This window comes from Barbus barbus, assembly GCF_936440315.1.
Source record: "Barbus barbus genome assembly, chromosome: 45".
In the NCBI taxonomy this organism is placed as follows: Eukaryota; Metazoa; Chordata; class Actinopteri; order Cypriniformes; family Cyprinidae; genus Barbus; species Barbus barbus.
This window is the reverse complement of record NC_136723.1, coordinates 3556198-3574172: the sequence shown is the minus strand read 5'-3', so window position 1 is coordinate 3574172 and position 17975 is coordinate 3556198. Positions and strand designations below refer to the sequence as shown.

The 17975-nt window shown below is 35.8% G+C and overlaps 2 protein-coding genes across 4 annotated transcripts in view; both read left to right on the top strand.

Moving 5' to 3' along the window:
• The first annotated feature begins 725 nt into the window (after positions 1–725).
• On the top strand, positions 726–16245 carry LOC306864185 (serine palmitoyltransferase 1-like). Of its 3 annotated transcripts, none has more exons than XR_013783755.1 (15): positions 726–785; positions 1747–1854; positions 3026–3120; positions 3261–3354; positions 5190–5262; positions 5339–5471; positions 5565–5694; positions 6514–6701; positions 8016–8123; positions 9088–9183; positions 11041–11137; positions 11615–11669; positions 11888–12005; positions 14976–15049; positions 15129–16243. XR_013783755.1 is itself a non-coding variant. In XM_079407962.1 (15 exons), exons 1-15 carry the CDS (start codon positions 732–734, stop codon positions 15220–15222), a joined length of 1419 nt encoding a protein of 472 aa, XP_079264088.1. In that variant the 5' UTR covers positions 726–731; the 3' UTR covers positions 15223–16245. The 3 variants fall into 3 exon arrangements, 1 of the variants encoding a protein (XP_079264088.1); XM_079407962.1 differs by having other exon boundaries at positions 6514–6603; positions 15129–16245; XR_013783754.1 differs by lacking the exon at positions 11615–11669 and having other exon boundaries at positions 6514–6603.
• A 645-nt stretch (positions 16246–16890) lies between these two features.
• Positions 16891–17975, top strand: part of LOC306864184 (tyrosine-protein kinase transmembrane receptor ROR2-like) — an 89056-nt gene continuing 87971 nt past the window's right edge. Inside the window, exon 1 of the mRNA XM_079407961.1 lies at positions 16891–17224. Coding sequence (XP_079264087.1) covers positions 17149–17224 — 76 coding nt within the window. The 5' untranslated portion in view covers positions 16891–17148. The remainder of the gene's footprint in view (positions 17225–17975) is intronic.

Genomic DNA, 17975 nt, shown 5'->3' with positions numbered 1-17975 from the left:
TAGGGGTGGGGATGAGTTGGTTTAGGGGTGGAGATGAGTTGGTTTAGGGGTGGGGATGGGTGGGTTTAGGGATTAGGGGGTGGAGACTGGTAGGTTTAGGGGTGGATATGAGTAGGTTTAGGGGTGGAGACTGGTAGGTTTAGGGGTGGGGATGAGTAGGTTTAGGGGTGGGGATGAGTTGGTTTAGGGGTGGGGATGAGTAGGTTTAGGGGTGGAGATGAGTTGGTTTAGGGATTAGGGGGTGGAGACTGGTAGGTTTAGGGGTGGATATGAGTAGGTTTAGGGGTGGAGACTGGTAGGTTTAGGGGTGGGGATGAGTAGGTTTAGGGGTGGGGATGAGTAGGTTTAGGGGTGGAGATGAGTTGGTTTAGGGATTAGGGGGTGGAGACTGGTAGGTTTAGGTCTATGTAAGGGGGGAGGAGTTTCATCTAGATCCAGCCACGCCCCCTGGATCTTGTGTTCTGCAGTGAGAACCATCTCGGTTTTGTGGTCCATGTTAGTGTACATTCACAGATAATAAAAAGCCCAGTATGTTTCAGACTCACACTGAAAGTTATTTTCAAGTGTCAATATTAATTGCTCATTTATTTATTTAAACACATTTAAAAATGTATAAATAGTAAAAAAAAAAACACCCCCGAACAAGAAGACTGCACTGACGCTGATCTTCCACGGGATGGCGCCTCGCGTTAATTAGGGACGCGCACGCACGGTCACGTGACTCAGTCAAAATGGCGTCGGGGCAACAGTGGGTGCTGGTAGAGATGGTGCAAGCTTTTTACGAGGTAACTACAACTTTCTTCTTTTGTTTTTTTGATTTTTCAGTTAGTCGAAATATCGACATGTTTTGTCAAGTTCATTCATTTAAACAGCACCGGGCTGTGTGAGTGTTTCACATATAATCGTAAGTATTCTCTGCTAATGTAACTCCAGGAAGTGAACAGTAATAACTCATTAATGAGCATTTACTGCATTAACCTCACAATACTACACTCTGTTACTGTTATTGTGAAACCGTGATGATTATTAGAGCTCTCCTTAAAACTGTAGCTCAAGCTTTCAAGATCCGTGTTTCATTCTGTGGCCGATTCCAAGTCATTGTAGTAACTACAGCTGTATTAATATTTCGATATAAATGGATGAAATAGTTTTTTTGGGCTGTGTGCTGTTTATTCTTAATGCTGTAACTCCATTTATTTTCTCTTTGTGTGTTAGGATGAGTGATTAAACTGTCAACAAAGATTTATACGAGAAATAAATCAATAAGCCACAACACACTTTCCTTTCAGTGATCTAACAGTGTTACAATACTCAGCTTACTGCAAAGTATGTGAAACAACTGCTGTAACACCATTATAATACGAGACAGTAAACAAGATGATCAACCTCTTAAAAAGAGCAGATTCACACACACTAGGGCTTTATATTAGTGCTGTCATATTACATAATTATGTATATATAAATACACACACATACATGTATATATTTCAGAAAGATGTTATGTGTATATATTTATTATAAAAATATTAAATATTTTCAAACTATATACTGTATGTGTGTATTTATATATACATAATAGATATGCACAGAGCACACACATATATAAACAAAAACCTTTATTTTGGATGCGATTAATCATTTGACAGCACTAATATAAATGTTACAAATGTCCAGTTAAAACATTGATGTTCGTTTATTGAGCTGATGCAGTTTGTGATGTAATACTCTTGTTATTTTCTCCTCTAGGCACCAGCATATCATTTGATTTTAGAAGGTATCCTCATTTTATGGATTATCAGACTGCTGTTTTCCAAAACATATAAACTTCAGGAGAGATCGGACCTCACAGAAAAGGTGATTGCATATCACTTGTTTATAAGTTTGTGTGTTTGGTGATTCAAGCAACCTTATTGTATACCGCTGTTCAAACGTTTGGGGGTCTGAATAATTTTGTAATGTTTTTTAAAGTCTCTTCTGCTCCATTTATTTGGTCAGAAGTATAGTAAAACAGTAATATATTACTGTTTTATAATATAACATGATGCACTGTATTTCCAGCATCATTACTCCAGTCTTCAGTGTCGCATGATCCTTCAGAAATCAGTCTAATATGCTGATTTACTGCTCATGAAACTTATTATTATTATTATCAGTGCTCAAAATGTGCTGCTTCATATTTTTGTGGAAAGGTGACGCATGTTTTTCAGGATTCTTTGATGAATAAAAAGTATAAAAGAACAACATTTATTTGAAATAGAAATCTTTTGTAGCACTACGAGTATATATACTCTCACTTTTAATCAATTCAATCCATCCTTTCTAAATAAACATATTACTTTCTTAGTCTTACTGACCGCAGACATCTGAATGCTGAAATATGTGTCATATTCTGCATATTTTGTATCCAAGTAAAGCAACAAACTGAACTTTTTTCATTCTCATTAATAAAACACTACGCATTTGTGACCCAGGACCACAAAACCAGTCTTAAGCGTCAATTTTGAGATTTACATAAATAATCTTTCCATTGATTTGTTATGATAGGACAATATTTGATACAACTATTTGAAAATCATCTTTAAAGTTGTCCAAATGAAGTTCTTAGCAATGCATATTATTAATCAGAAATTAAGTTTTGATATATTTACGGTAGGAAATGTACATGGAACATGATCTTTACTTAATATCCTAATGATTTTTAGGATAAAAGAACACAACTCATTCACAACTTAAGGTCCCATTAGTTAACAGTAGTTAATGCATTAACTAAAACTGACCAACAACGAGCAATACATTTGTGACGGTATTTATTAGTCTTTTCTAATGTAAGAAAAATACTGTTGATTGTCAGTGATTTTGATTAAATAATATGAACAGATCCAACTTTTGATTAAAATAATGTATTGGTAGATGTTGAAATCAACACTAAATAAGATGAATAATATTTTTCATTGGTAGCTCATGTTCAGTAATGCAGTTGCCTAGTATAACCCTGTAAAGTGTCCTTTATTGCTGTGTATTTCAGGAGAAGGAGGAGTTGATTGAGGAGTGGCAGCCTGAGCCGCTGGTTCCTCCCGTGTCAAAAGACCATCCTTCCCTTAATTATGATGTGGTCACGGGGTACGTCTTGTGTACCATTAGCAAGTCCTGAATAAACCTCTCATTTGAATCCATCACAGCTCTGTCTGCTGCGTATGGTATAATAATGGCTGTGTGCTGTGGAAACCATGCTGACTGAAGGCCGTGTTTTTCTTTTACAGGCCTCCAAGCCACAAAATCATTGTAAATGGGAAAGAGTGCATTAACTTTGCCTCGTTTAACTTCCTGGGTCTGCTCGACAATGAGCGCGTAAAGGTTTGTAGCATTATGAGCGCTTTTCCATTCGTCGCATTTACGTACATCACAGCTGCTCCTGATTGTAATGTGCAGTTTGCTCTTTAATGCTAAAAACAGCTTGATGAATAAAAATATCAGTGGCGGATTTCATTTGAAAGGTCTAATTTAAATGGCACTTACACTTACCAGCTGTACGAGTTTTTTAAATATTTACCAAGGCTGTATTTATGTGATTAAAAACTGTAAAATTGTGAAATATTTTTACAATTTAAAATAGCTTTTTTTAATGTAAATCTATGTTATAATGTAATTTATTTCTGTGACGCAGCGCTGAATTTTCAGCGTCATTACTCCAGTCTTCAGTGTCACATGATCCTTCAGAAATCAGTCTAAAGCCCGGTACACACCAAGCCGACGCCGACGAACTAGTGGCGACGAGAGCAGACTGCGGGGTCTGGGTCCAGAGTTGCCCTGACACACCAAGCCCACGCTCGACACACGACGGCCAAGTAGCACGTCTGTTCTGAGCTTTTCTCATGCACTGGTTCACCAGCTGAACAGCCAATCAGAATGATCAGATGGCCCGACGGACCGACGAGCTCCGACGCCGATTCAACATGTCGAATCGGCCGAAAAAAGCCGATGAGGACCAACTTCAGCCGACGTCACAGAACACACTGAGAAAACCTAGTCGGCCGACCGTCGGCTTGGTGTGTACCGGGCTTAATATGCTGATTTGCTGCTCAAGAAATATTTCTAATTATTTTCAGTGTTTCTAATTATTAAAAAAAATAGAAAAAAAACAAAACAATAGAATTTACAATCTTTTCTTACAATTTAAATGCTTGTCCCGTCAATTTTGATCAATTGAATGCATCTTTGTTTAAAGTAAAATCTTTCTTTCAAAAAAAGAAAAACTATGAATGGTAGATAAATAATAGTGCTATCAAATGATTAATTGCAACCAAAACTAAAAGTTTTTGTTTACATAATATATGAGTGTTTACTGTGTATATGTATTATGTATATATAAATACAAACACATGCATGTATATATTTAATAAAAATATGTTCTGTTTATATAGTAAATATTTATATATATAATATAAAATATAAGGATATAAATTTATAAATATATTAACATCTATAATATTAATATATTAATATTTTCAAAATATAAACTGTGTGTATTTATACATAATAAACACAGTAAACATACACGATATAGGTACGACATTTGATAGCACTAATAAATAAATGTTTTGTTTTGTTTTAAAATGTTCAACTAATATAATGACAGAGAATCAAATTCATTCTCTTCTGTTGAACTCAGACTTCTCAAGGTAACATTAAATCTCAGTTGTCTCTATTATCACCATAACCTTTGAACAAAATGTAATAATTGTTCTGTTTCCAAACCAGCTTAACGTTTTAGTTATTGCCACTAAGCCTGGCTCGAGCAATGCCAAGGTTGTGGGTTCAGTTCCCCGGGAGTATATCAACTATGCATTTGGATAAAAGCCTAAATAGAAATATAAACTCGGCACTGCTACATACCACATATACCTTTAAGACAACATGAAATGGCTTTCACAGTAGTTTTCCCTATTTTTACTGCTGTGTTGTGACGTTATAAACATTGAAAACATATGTTTTATTGGAATAGCGTACACTTTGAGTCAAGAACAATGTGATGTGAAACATGCATTAAGCGAAGTAAATGATGACAATTGTGATTAACTCAATGAGGCATGTCAAAGGTGATTAAAGTCCATTATGAAATTCTGTTCCTGATTAAAATCTCTCTGTACCTTAACAAAAGCATTAATCCACAGAGCCTCATTTGTTTTCAGTTGAAGGCTTTGTCGTCGCTAAAAAAGTATGGTGTGGGAACGTGTGGGCCGAGAGGCTTCTACGGGACCTTCGGTTGGTAGATTTATCATCTCAAGTATTTGTCTGTCTCGTGTTGCTGCGTCAGTTTACACACTGAAATATTCCACAGATGTTCATCTGGAGTTAGAGGAGCGATTGGCGAGGTTCATGAGAACAGAGGAGGCCATTATCTACTCGTATGGCTTCGCCACCATCGCCAGCGCTATTCCAGCGTACTCCAAGAGAGGAGACATCATCTTTGTGTAAGATCCGTTTCCACAGAGGACTGCCTCCTCACCCGGGACGTCCTGAGATGATAAAGCGTCCTGATCTGTTCGTCTCTCTTGTTTTCTCAGCGACGAGGCAGCGTGTTTCTCCATTCAGAAAGGCCTGCAGGCTTCACGCAGCTTCGTCAAATACTTCAAACACAACGATATGGAGGATCTTGAGCGCCTTCTGAAGGAGCAGGAGATTGAAGACCAGAAGGTGAGGAGGATTTGACCAGCTGACACTGAAGAGAAATTCACAAACAACATGTAGTTGATGCATATTTCCTGGTGAAACATGGAAGGCCAATTCAGTCAAAATTAAATCAATGTTGAAATATAAAAATAAATCGTCAAATGCATAATTAAAGACATAAAGAAATGCATAAATAAATATTTATTATTTAATGATTTATTTATATATTTCAACATTTAATTTTGAGTAATTTGGCCCTCCATAGAAGCATAGTGTATAAATATTAAAGTAAATAATACAGACTTGATTTTAAGGTAGCATTAATTTTACAGTGTCCTTCTTACATGTTACATTTACTTATATATAGTCAATAAATTATGTACAATTGCAAACAACAAACCCTAACCCTGTATTTAGTATATTTTGTTAATTAATATTACTCAGTACTTATTTGTGTACACTGCAACAACAGCACATTAAAATAAAGCATCGCAGATTTGACTGCAGTGAAAAGTGACTTTATCAGTTATAGTATTTTTCTCTGTCCATGTGGCCTTTTTGTCAACAGAAATGTTTTTGAAGTAGAGAAAATTGTTCCTTTTTGATGCAAGAATACAAAAACTTTACTTCTTTAGTAAAGCATGCACAGATGAATAATGTGCAGTAAGATTGACATGATCTATCCACGCTAACAACCACTCAAAAGACTTTAGCAGCGACAAGCATTCACTGAGCACAACAGAACAAGTAGAGCTGTTGCACAGCAGCTGTTTATCTGATGTTTCACTATACAGGTTTACACGCTTGTTCATGCGTTCTTATTATTTCTGTGTGTTTCTTTAGAATCCACGTAAGGCGAAAGTAATCCGGCGGTTCATCGTCGTTGAGGGACTCTATATCAACACTGCAGATCTCTGTCCACTACCGGAACTGGTAAGCTTTTAAAAATGCTTTCAAGTTATCACAAATAATTTTTTCGCTTTATCATTAGATGTGACCTTGGAGCACAAAAGCAGTCTTCAGTCGCTGGGGTATGTTTGTAGTAATAGCCAACAATACATTGTATGGGTCAAAATTATTGATTTTTCTTTTATGCCAAAAATCATGAGGATATTTTGTACATTTCTTACCGTAAATATATCAAAACTTCATTTTTGATTATTAATATGCATTGATAAGGACTTCATTTGAACAACTTTAAAGGAGATTTTCTCAATATTTAGATTTTTTTGCTCCCTCAGATTCCAGATTTTCAAATATTCAGCCAAATATTGTCCAAACCATACATCAATGGAAATATGATTTATTCAGCTTTCAGATGATGTATAAATCAACTCAAAATATTGACCCTTATGACTGGTTTTGTGGTCCAGGGTCACAGAAAAGCTGAATAAAGCTGAAACAACAAAATATGAGGAAAAAAAGCACTGTTTGTGTCATCTGACTCTGTGGTGTTTGCTAAGGAAAGCATCACTAATACTATACTAAAAAGATTTACTTTGAAACAAGTTTAACTCACAAATTGAGAGTATATTTTACAAATAATTTCAAAGAAACATTGAATTAAAGGGATAGTTCACCCCAAAATTAAAGTCCTGTCACCCTCGTGTCATTCCAAACCCGTTATACTTTTGTTCATCTTTGAAACACAAATGAAGATTTTTTTTTTTTTTATGAAATCTGAGAGATTTCTGTTCCTTCGTTAAAAATCTATTCACCCAAAACTTCAAAACACTCGTTAAGAGATTTAAATAAATCCATATGAACTGACCTGTTTAATCTATGTCTTCTGAAGAGACACGATCACTTTATATGATGAACAGTTTTAGATGAAATGAGAGTTTAAAGATGAACGAATGGGTTTGGAACGACATAAGGATGAGTAAACAGTGACAGAATTTCCATTTTTGGGTGAAGTGTCCCTTTAAAAGTGAAAAGAGAAAGATTGAATGCTATTTTCTTGTAAAACAGGCTTCAATCATATTTGTGGGTTTTTGTTTCGATAATATTGTTTTAACTTTGAAAAATCATATTATTGTGTGTAAGTTTAACGGGATTTGAACGAACAGCTAACCCTAAATGTTACATTTCCGCACTTTTGTCCTACGGAGATAATTGATGCCTCAAATTGTAAAACAGGTGTTATTACTTTTCTAAAGGATATAATTTCCATCTTTTTGAGAATGGAAACTTACATAGACCTACATCTCATCCACCAAGAACACATTAAAAACAGTCAGAACAGTATAATTTATGTTTATGTCTGAAGTGCTGCTATTGCAATATTGCACTGGTTATGACTTCCACATAGACTCATGTTTTAATGGCTGCGTCTTCTTTTCCAGGTGAAACTGAAGTACAAATATAAAGTGCGAATCTTTCTGGAGGAGAGCATGTCTTTCGGAGTGCTTGGAGAACACGGAAGAGGAGTCACGGAGCATTTTGGGGTCAACGTACGTAATATAATCTTCTCTACCGTTTCAGGAACTCAGGTGTAAAATAATGATTCGGCAAAAACTGCATGTGTGTTTTAAAAGTCCCATATTGTACACCTTTCTGGAGTTTTATTTTAGGTTTTGATGTCCTTAAGAATATATATTTGTGGTATAAGTACCAAAAACCATCTCATTATATTTTTATAGCTCTGCTTTCAGGAGCTCTGCTAAGAACAGGTCGATTTTGGCCTGTCTAATTAATATTCATGAGCCTCTCTTTTGATTGGCCTGTTGTTTTCTGAGTGACGCACAGCTAGGCCAACCACAGGTAACTAGTTAGGGCCGACGTCACAATTACGTCACCGCGCTAGCTGGAAGCAAAACAAAGGTAGAACTGGAGGCGGCTGCATAAGGAGCTTAAAATATCATCTTGTTGTGATGTCGGGTGCCAGATTCAATGAAATACAGCCTCAAATTAGAAATTTTATCACATACCTGCTGCCACTGCAAGACAAAAAACCAATGACAGCTGCGATAAAACAAGTGGACTGGACAGAAACGATCGTCAAAAATGCTCGCGTTTACAGCGGTTTAGAAACGGTTCAATAAAGTATTGTCTTTTGTTGTTATGGGCGTGTCTGAAGATTTCTTGCATCTCACGACTATATCGTGTATGAAATAAAGTCTGTGTGCATGTGTGTAAAACAACAAACTGACGGTTTATAATCATTTGTAATTGTATATACATTGTCGTGATTAATTGTGGCTGGAGGATGGATGGGACGGTGGGCGGTGCTCGGGGCGGTGACTGAGTAGTTCGGACGTCACATGTTTACGGAAGTCACAAGGGCTCGTGAAAAAGCACAGCTACTTTATGCAGGCTGTGTGCATTTTACTGTGGACTGACTGTTACATAGCCCCTAGACCTCATGAAAAAAGCCAGGAAATTTCAGTTTTGACAATATGGGACCTTTCATTTCAGATTGATGATATTGACCTCATCAGTGCCAACATGGAGAACGCACTGGCGTCCATCGGAGGGTTCTGCTGTGGACGATCGTTCGTTATTGATCATCAGGTATGACTACAAAACAGCAATAACTGATCTGCACCATTGTGCATACTTTATTAAAGGTATATTCAGTCTACTATAGCGATCCATTCAACTCAGAAAGACTGCAAAGCTAATGGCAGTGTCCTGTCTTTATGCGTCATCAGCTTGACGTATCTTGAGCAACTTTATGATCTGAAGTCAGAGATATTGCATATCCTACATCCGACTTTGAATGGAAGCCAGAAAGCAGAAATCCTAATTTTTATTTACATCATCTGTGGCTCGCGGTTCATTTTTCCACAGACAGTCATTTTGACTCACTGTATGTCCATCTGTAAATAGAGGATGTGTTTACAGCAAATAATCTGAAATATCTTAATATTTGATGTCGGGTTTGACTTTGTATTCAGTAAGCAAAGGATTTTATTAGTGTGTATTTTACATACTCTCAAAAGGTTTTTCTTTCTGGTTATTGTTTAAATGATCAAAATAAGTTTTCTTTGATGTATATTTCTATGCATATGGTTTCTATATTCTGAAGATATAACTGTAATTATATACATATGCATTTTTAAATCTGGACCTAAGAGCACAATTATCCTCATGTGACCTATAGTGGCTGAAATGTGATCCAGATCCCTAGAAAAGCCGAAGCTCTTGCATCAGTAACCCTGTCAGTTTCTTTAGACTATCTAAGGGTTGCTAATCGACAGGAATCCTCTGATATGACACATTATGGATTATGCCATCCTCTCTACATATGAGTTTTGATACACTAAGTGCTGTGACGAGAGATTTATTATTTTCCGTGCCTGTTTGACTTTCATATAACTTCTCTTGCGAATCACACGGATCGTGTCAGATCCATTCTTCCCTTTAATGATGTGAAGGAAGTGAATCCACACGCTCTGTTTAAATGCATATGGAGCGTCAGTAATCTGAGCAGCTCGTGCAGCGTTTGCAGTCGCTTTCACTGATGAGAAAACGGTTGCTCTAGAAAACGTACGAAAATCAAAGTTGAAATGCATAATAAGCATAGCAGCAGGCTGCAGCAATTACAAGATTAACTTCAGTTGAATATCAATATAACATTAAAATAAAAACATTTAAATTCCTTATTGTAAAGAAATATTTGTAATATGCCAGTGGATTAATGTTCTTGTTTCTTGTTTGGTATTGACATTAATTACTTTGAAAAATGCCCCTTGATAAGAATTCCAAATTTTGGTGAAGATTTGACAATTTGTGCTAATTATTTTTTCCGCCAAAGATACGTTTCAAAGTGTTCCATTGGTTTATGATGTTATTCAAATGGATATCGCTGACCTTGATGAATGTGGTATTGTTACTATAATCACTTTATATCATTCTCCAAGTTTTTTTTTTTTTTTTTTTTTTTATGGAAGCCCATCTCCACTTTTTGTTTTTTAATTAAAAAGGTAATTGCGACTGTTTATCTAAAAATTCTTGAAAAATTTAGAAAAAAAATTATAAAATTCTGACTTCATAACACACAACTGAATCTTTATATCTTGCAAATTTTAGAAGAAAAGTCAGAATTGTGTAATAACTTGCAATTCCCAATAAAAAGGTCAGAATTGTGAGATTTAAAGTTACAGTTGTTTTTTATTCAGTGGCTTGCATATTTTTTCCACCAGGAACCACTGTATCCAAACTTCTCATGTACAAATCATTGTGGCCCACCAAGCTTTGTTTAAATATGTGTTATATAGCCTTTATGAAAATCACAAATCCAGAAGGATCCTTCACTGCTTGCCTTCTAAAGAAGATTTCCCATAGTTATTGTACTCAGAAATGAACATCAGTATCTTACAGTGTGAGTTGGTAATTGAATATGAATGTGTTTTGTCATGTTGTCAGCGTCTGTCAGGTCAGGGTTACTGTTTCTCAGCGTCTCTTCCACCCATGCTGGCCTCTGCTGCTATTGAAGCCCTCAACATCATGGAGGAAGATCCAGGTAACAACACTTACATTAACAAAAACAAATGCATTATTTTATTTTTTCCAGTAATTTAGTATATTATTACCTTTTTCATTTGCTAAATCTGCCTCCTCATATATACACGTGGAATATGAGTGTTTTCCTCCTGTAATATAACACGACTGAGCATTTGTTTTCTGTTTCCGCTAACTGAACTGGCTGGACTTTAAAGAGACCCTCTGATAGTCAGCTGATCCAAACCTTTTGCAGCGACACTCAAAACATACTTTCATATAGAAAATGGACATTATTTTTAACCGTATTTGCTAGGCTAGCATTACTTTTATTATTAGTCGCATTAAGTTAAGCAAATAGTAGTCCTTGTGTTCACTTTTGAATGCAACAGCACTGAAATTGAGTTGAATTAAACTACATATATTCACTTTCTTGTGTAGAGCATGTATTAGGCAAAACATCACATTAATTGCTGTACTTTTTCATTTTCTCTCACAGGCATTTTCAGGGTGTTAGAGCATAAGTGCAAACACGTCCACAAAGCACTACAAGGGCGAGTCCATTTTACCACCTTTTTTTTTTCATGAAAACAAAAAAATTCAACAATCTGTAAAGAAAAATCAATGTTATCTTAGTTTACATGAGCAATAATAATAATCTAAATGCCAGATATCTTGTGTCCGTGAATTAGAAGTCATTCCTGACCTCGTATACTTGGCTGGTTGTGTTTGTTGTGGACATTAGTGATGATTTCAGTGGTGTTTTTTGCAGGACTCCAGGGCTGAAGGTGGTCGGAGAGCCTTTAGCTCCTGCTCTTCATCTGCAGCTGGAAAACAGCACCGGATCCAGAACAGATGACCTGAAGCTGCTCCGAGCGATTGTCGATTACGTACGTTACAACAGCAGATCAGCTGTCTTAGTGTGGTTATCATGGCATTTGGTTGAATCTGTTACTCATGTAATAATGAAAATAACATTGCCGTAAACAACATACTTTCGTAATATGAAGTATTTACCAGTTCTAAAAGACAACGAAGGGCAAAAAACTTTCATCAATTGGGTATTACCTGGATTAGGGATGGGCGATAAGGACTATATCACAATATTTTCTGGTATTTATTGCAATAACTATATCAATTACGATCATTTGTAATGTAATGTCTGTTTCATTCATACTGGAAGCTAGAGGGCGCCCTCGCGCTGAAACTGCACATACATCACAGAAGTAATAACTGATGACGGTCCAGGAAAAAGACATCCAGCTATCGCTGAGTAAAAAGAAGATAGAAACGCTTAAACTGATCAAACGTGAAGACAATAAACACATGACTGTGACATTATGATTTATCTGTGTTTTTCAAGCCATCTAGGGTATCTTTATAAGAATAAAGTATAATAATAATGCAAAGCTAATCGACATAGGATTGAAACCAGGTCTAGTCACAAAAGTAAGTTATTTCAAACATTTGACTGATGTTATAAAGCATGTCAATAAATCTCTTTGTTGGACAAAAGGTTTGTAAACAGGCTCATGCGAAACTTTATCGCACATGTGCTTCTATAGTAACGGGACATTTATTCATTGTACAGCCCTGACCAATCCAGACTGTAGAAGAAGCTCCTCGTTTAGCGATATATTTATCCTCGGTTTCACGACCGGTCGCACACAGAAATATATCAACAACTAGGTTTTATCGTTATTATCGCGGCGAGAATTTTTACCGGTATATCGCAAACGATAAGATATCGCCCATCCCTAACCTGGATCATGAAAAGTGAACATTAAAGACCAAAATGAAGCTACACTACCATCCAAAAGTTTGGGTTCAGTAAGATTTGTATTTTTATGTAATTTTTAGTTTAAAAAAAAAAAAGTAATACTTTAATTCCACAAGGATGCATCACAAGAAATTATATTTGTCAATATTGCTGTATTTATGTTCTTTGTGAACACTTTTCAATACCTTTAAAAATCTCATCAACCCCAAGCTTTTAAATGGTAGTGTATAGTTGAAGAAAAATGGTTTTCAGAGATATTTCTGTCTACAGAGCATTGTCGTCACTATGCATAAAAAGAAATGCACACAATATTTAAATAGCTGAAAACATTGCTACACAACATTACCTCCAAATTAAATTTTTATAAAAATCTGGCGGTGTGATTTTCTCAATATATCAGCCTGCTCAATATAGTTACAGTGGCATGCAAAAGTTTGTGAACCCCTTGCAGAATCTGTGAAAATGTGAATAATTTTAACAAAATAAGAGAGATCATACAAAATGCATGTTATTTTTTATTTAGTACTGTCCTGAGTAAGATATTTTACATAAAAGATGTTTACATATAGTCCACAAGACAAAAAAATAGCTGAAATTATTAAAATAACCACATTCAAAAGTTTGGGAACCCTTGGTTCTTAATACTGTGTGTGGTTACCTGGATGATCTACGACTGTTTTTTTGTTTTGTGATGGTTGTTCATGAGTCCCTTGTTTGTTCTGAACAGTTCAACTGAGCTCTGTTCTTCAGAAAAATCCTCCAGGTCCTGCAGAATCTTCAGTTTTCCAGCATCTTTTGCATATTTGAACCCTTTCCAGCAGTGACTGTATGATTTTGAGATCCATCTTTTCACGCTGAGGATGATTGAGGGACTCAAACACAACAATTAAAAAAGGTTCAAACATTCACTGATGCTCCTGAAGGAAACACGATGCATTAAGAGCCGGGGGTGAAAACTTTTGAACAGAATGAAGATGTCCAGATTTTTCTTATTTTGTTGAAATATCATATCTTTCCATTTAGTACTGGCCTTCTGACCCGACAGAAGATAATTGCATGTTTCCTGGAAGACAAATGAAGTACAATTTACCTTGATCTTCAAATTCAAAAAGTTTTCACCCCCGGCTCTTAATGCATCGTGTTTCCTTCAGGAACATCAGTGAATGTTTGAACCTTTTTTAATTGTTGTGTTTGAGTCCCTCAATCATCCTCAGCGTGAAAAGATGGATCTCAAAATCATACAGTTACTGCTGGAAAGGGTTCAAATATGCAAAAGATGCTGGAAAACTGAAGATTCTGCAGGACCTGGAGGATTTTTCTGAAGAACAGTGCTCAGTTTAACTGTTCAGAACAAACAAGGGACTCATGAACAACATCACAAAACAAAAAAACAGTCGTAGATCATCCAGGTAACCACACACAGTATTAAGAACCAAGGGTTCCCAAACTTTTGAATGTGGTTATTTTAATAATTTCAGCTGTTTGTTTATCTTGTAGACTATATGTAAACAAATTTTATGTAAAATATCTTACTCAGGACGGTACTAAATAAAACATAACATGCATTTTGTATGATCTCTCTTATTTTGTTAAAATTATTCACATTTTCACAGATTCTGCAAGGGGTTCACAAACTTTCGCATGCCACTGTATAATCACAGTGCAAAGAATAAAAAACCAATATAAGATGCTCCAGTGTTCTATAAATAATTAAATGTATTTTTATTAATAACTAGAATAAACTATTATTTCATCAAGTTTGATTTTAGGCTGTTTTTGGGTGGCAAGTAAAAATAGCAACTTAACTATTCAATATAGAATGTGCTATCAGCATTTATGACAATTTAAACATGGCTCATCCAATCACAATTTAGAGTTGGAATTGCCAATTTTATAACATTAATAACCCTTGGTTATGTAACCAGAAAAAGAAAGTCATTTCAAAAGCATAGAAAGTTTAAAAAAAAAAAAAAATTCTGTAGAGAAATGTATCAGAAATGTATTAAAGGTACATTGTGAATTCCAGTATAGAGTAGTAAATGCTTTGGAAATAATCTCTTATTTTTGGTCATTTCTGTAGAGTTTGGACAAACAGATCGCACTCACTTTGGCTCGATACCTGGACAAAGAAGAGCGTTTTCTTCCACTGCCAAGGTGATTAGCTGAGCTATAAAACCTGTATGAAAGCATGCTTTGCTGTGAAGCTGATGTTTTTGAGCATGTGTGTCCTCAGCATCAGAGTAGTCGTGACTGTTGAGCAGACGCTGGAGGAGATGGAGAAAGCAGCGCAGTGCATTCGAGAAGCAGCAGTTAGGATCCTAAAATGATGACGTGAGATCAGCAGAGACGTGACTGTGAGAGCCATCCTGCCTGATGGCTCGGTGACCTTTGACCCTGAAGACCTCGACTGCACACAACTCAAATGGATGAATACACTGATCGAACCTGCTTGTATTATATTTATGTTTTCCAAACCTTCTGTACAGATAATGTTGATTATTTTAGTCTTCATTTCACATTAAAATAAATGCAGCGCTGGTTGGTGTGCACCATCAAACCTATTTATGTTGTGTTTAGAGTCTTGAATAATGATGGGACATCTGGACTAATCAACAATAAATATACCATTAAAAAAGAATAAGTATTTTATATATGAAGTCATTTTTATATACACTAATATTTGCATTCCTTTGACCAAAGAGTTGCTTCTTTACCCAATCAAATCATTTCACCGTGTTTATGCAGTTGTTTCTGATCCATACGGTCTGAATAATGCACTTATTCTTATTTGGACTCTCTTGGTAACTCGATGCATTGTGAGTGCTCTGGGCCACACATAGCGAATTTGATCTGCTTTTGAATCTTGTCAAAATGTAAATAAATTTCAAGAATAAATGCATTTCAGCCTTTAAATAGTATTGTTGCATTAGTTTTTATAATCTTTCTCCCATAATAAATTGCCTACTGAATCATATTTGAAACCTGCGATGCTTTCCGTCATCAAAGGACTTTAGTGTAACTACAAACGTCCACCTTCAGATTAAGATTCATGCCTGTTTTTGCTGTAAAATCTGATGTTTCTAAAGTAAATATGAGAATAACTTTTATATTGTTGGTAATATTTCCAGATGAACATGTACTGGATTGAAGCAGCTTAGCTTTACTTGATCATCCAGACATTATTATTATTTATTTTTTAATTATGTTTAACTCAAATATCATCAAAGCTTTCAAGTTTTAAGTATGTTTATTTGTTCACTTCTCAATCATCCCAGTGATAAATTATATTTATATCCATGTTATGTAAGTATCCACTATACTTTAATAAAGATCTCATTACAAGCTGTCAGAATTGAATCTTAATTTTTGGGAAATTTTTGATCATTTAAAATAACTCTGAATATCCTCCATAAAATCCTGAATTATAACAAATATGATATTCACCAAAACCCTTTATTATAAGGTTTTCTAAACTATTAAAACTAGATTTTGACTAACTGTTTTAAATGACAGATGTCTGGTCAGGTTTTAAATGTTGAAAACGAGCATGGAACGTCTTTTTATTTATTATTGGATTTTATTAATTTCTAATGTTAAAAACACTTGCACTGCTTAAAGTTTTGTGAAGATTTTTTCTGGATTCTTTAATTAATAAAAAGTTCAAAGCAACAGCATTTATTTGAAATAAAAATCTGTTATAACAACCTAAACCTCTTGACTATAAATTTCGATTAAATTAATGCATCCTTGCTAAATATTTTTTTTTTCTTTTAATTAAAAAAATGAATAAAATTTCACCACTAGGTGTCGTATTGTTTCGAATCCCATTCCCAATCCACTAATCCTACTATGGCTAGAAATTCCTGGTAACCTTCTTGCCGTGACACGTGACCTGTTTAATATTCATTAGCCAATCAACATTTGCTTTTCAGCAAATCGAGCGGGCCTGTGGATTGAGGCTCATGAATATTAATGAGCTGCGCCTGTGCTGTATCAGGATTCGCTGGATGCGTCCTGCGTCACGAGGAGCTGGAGTTACTCGTTCACTTTTCTATTAGGAGACTTTGGGACACTTGAACACCTCTCGATTGAGCGGGATGAGACGCGTTATTCTTTTGCAAACGAACCATCAAAAAGAGTTTGATTCACTGCACACCTGAGACGCGCTTTGTTCGCACGCGCAAGCTCACCTGGAGAGTTTAAAGGCACTGATTCCCAAACCCAGCTGCATCAGAGGAACGCTCCCAGTAAGGATGCACATACTGAGGATTACAGCCAGAACTCATCTGTTGCTCCTATCCATCCTCCTCACAGCATTCACGCGCGCAGGTAACACTTCCCACCTTTATTACGAGCTTTCCTTCAGTTTTTGTGCTTGGAGAAAAAAAAAAAAGAAAGTATTTATTTGAAGAGTTAATGCAAAAATAGTGTTTTTGCTGTTCAACACGCTTTTCATGAAGTTTATTCAAACCTAAAAAAGTTGAAACTGAAGTAGCCTTTAAAGTCTTGAAGACTTTACTACTATATGAATTTCGTCATATTACTTGAGCAGATCCAGATCATTTTATGTAATGCACCTTTGCTTGACTTTGATGCATGTTTCTGGTTGTAGCACTTCAAGTTCAATCAGTGTTACACCAGAGCCATCGGCTTTGTTTGTTGAAACTGGCTGTTGATAATCAGATGCATATTTTGGGAGTGATTTCTTGTTAATTCATTTCCCTCCCTGCAGGAGGAGGTGACAGATGTTGAGATTTCCTGTTTTGAATTTGCCCTCTTTTTTTGGCCATTTGGCTGGAGTTTAAAGGGGGGTGTCTCCTACTAACTTTATCACCCTGTGCTAAAACGGTGCCAGCAGCTCTTGAGATTGTGGGCCTGGAGCAGTGCAAGAGTCGAGCACATTATTGATTAGGTCTGCAGTTGTGAATGTGTGCGTTTGCAGTGTAGACGGCTTCGGGGCGTTCACACTGAATGCGTTTATAAACACGAGAAGTAGGACTGTGGAACAAAAAACAAAAGATGTATCTATGCTTTTTTAATTAATTGATTTATTTATTAAAGCAACTGTGTGAACGGCTCA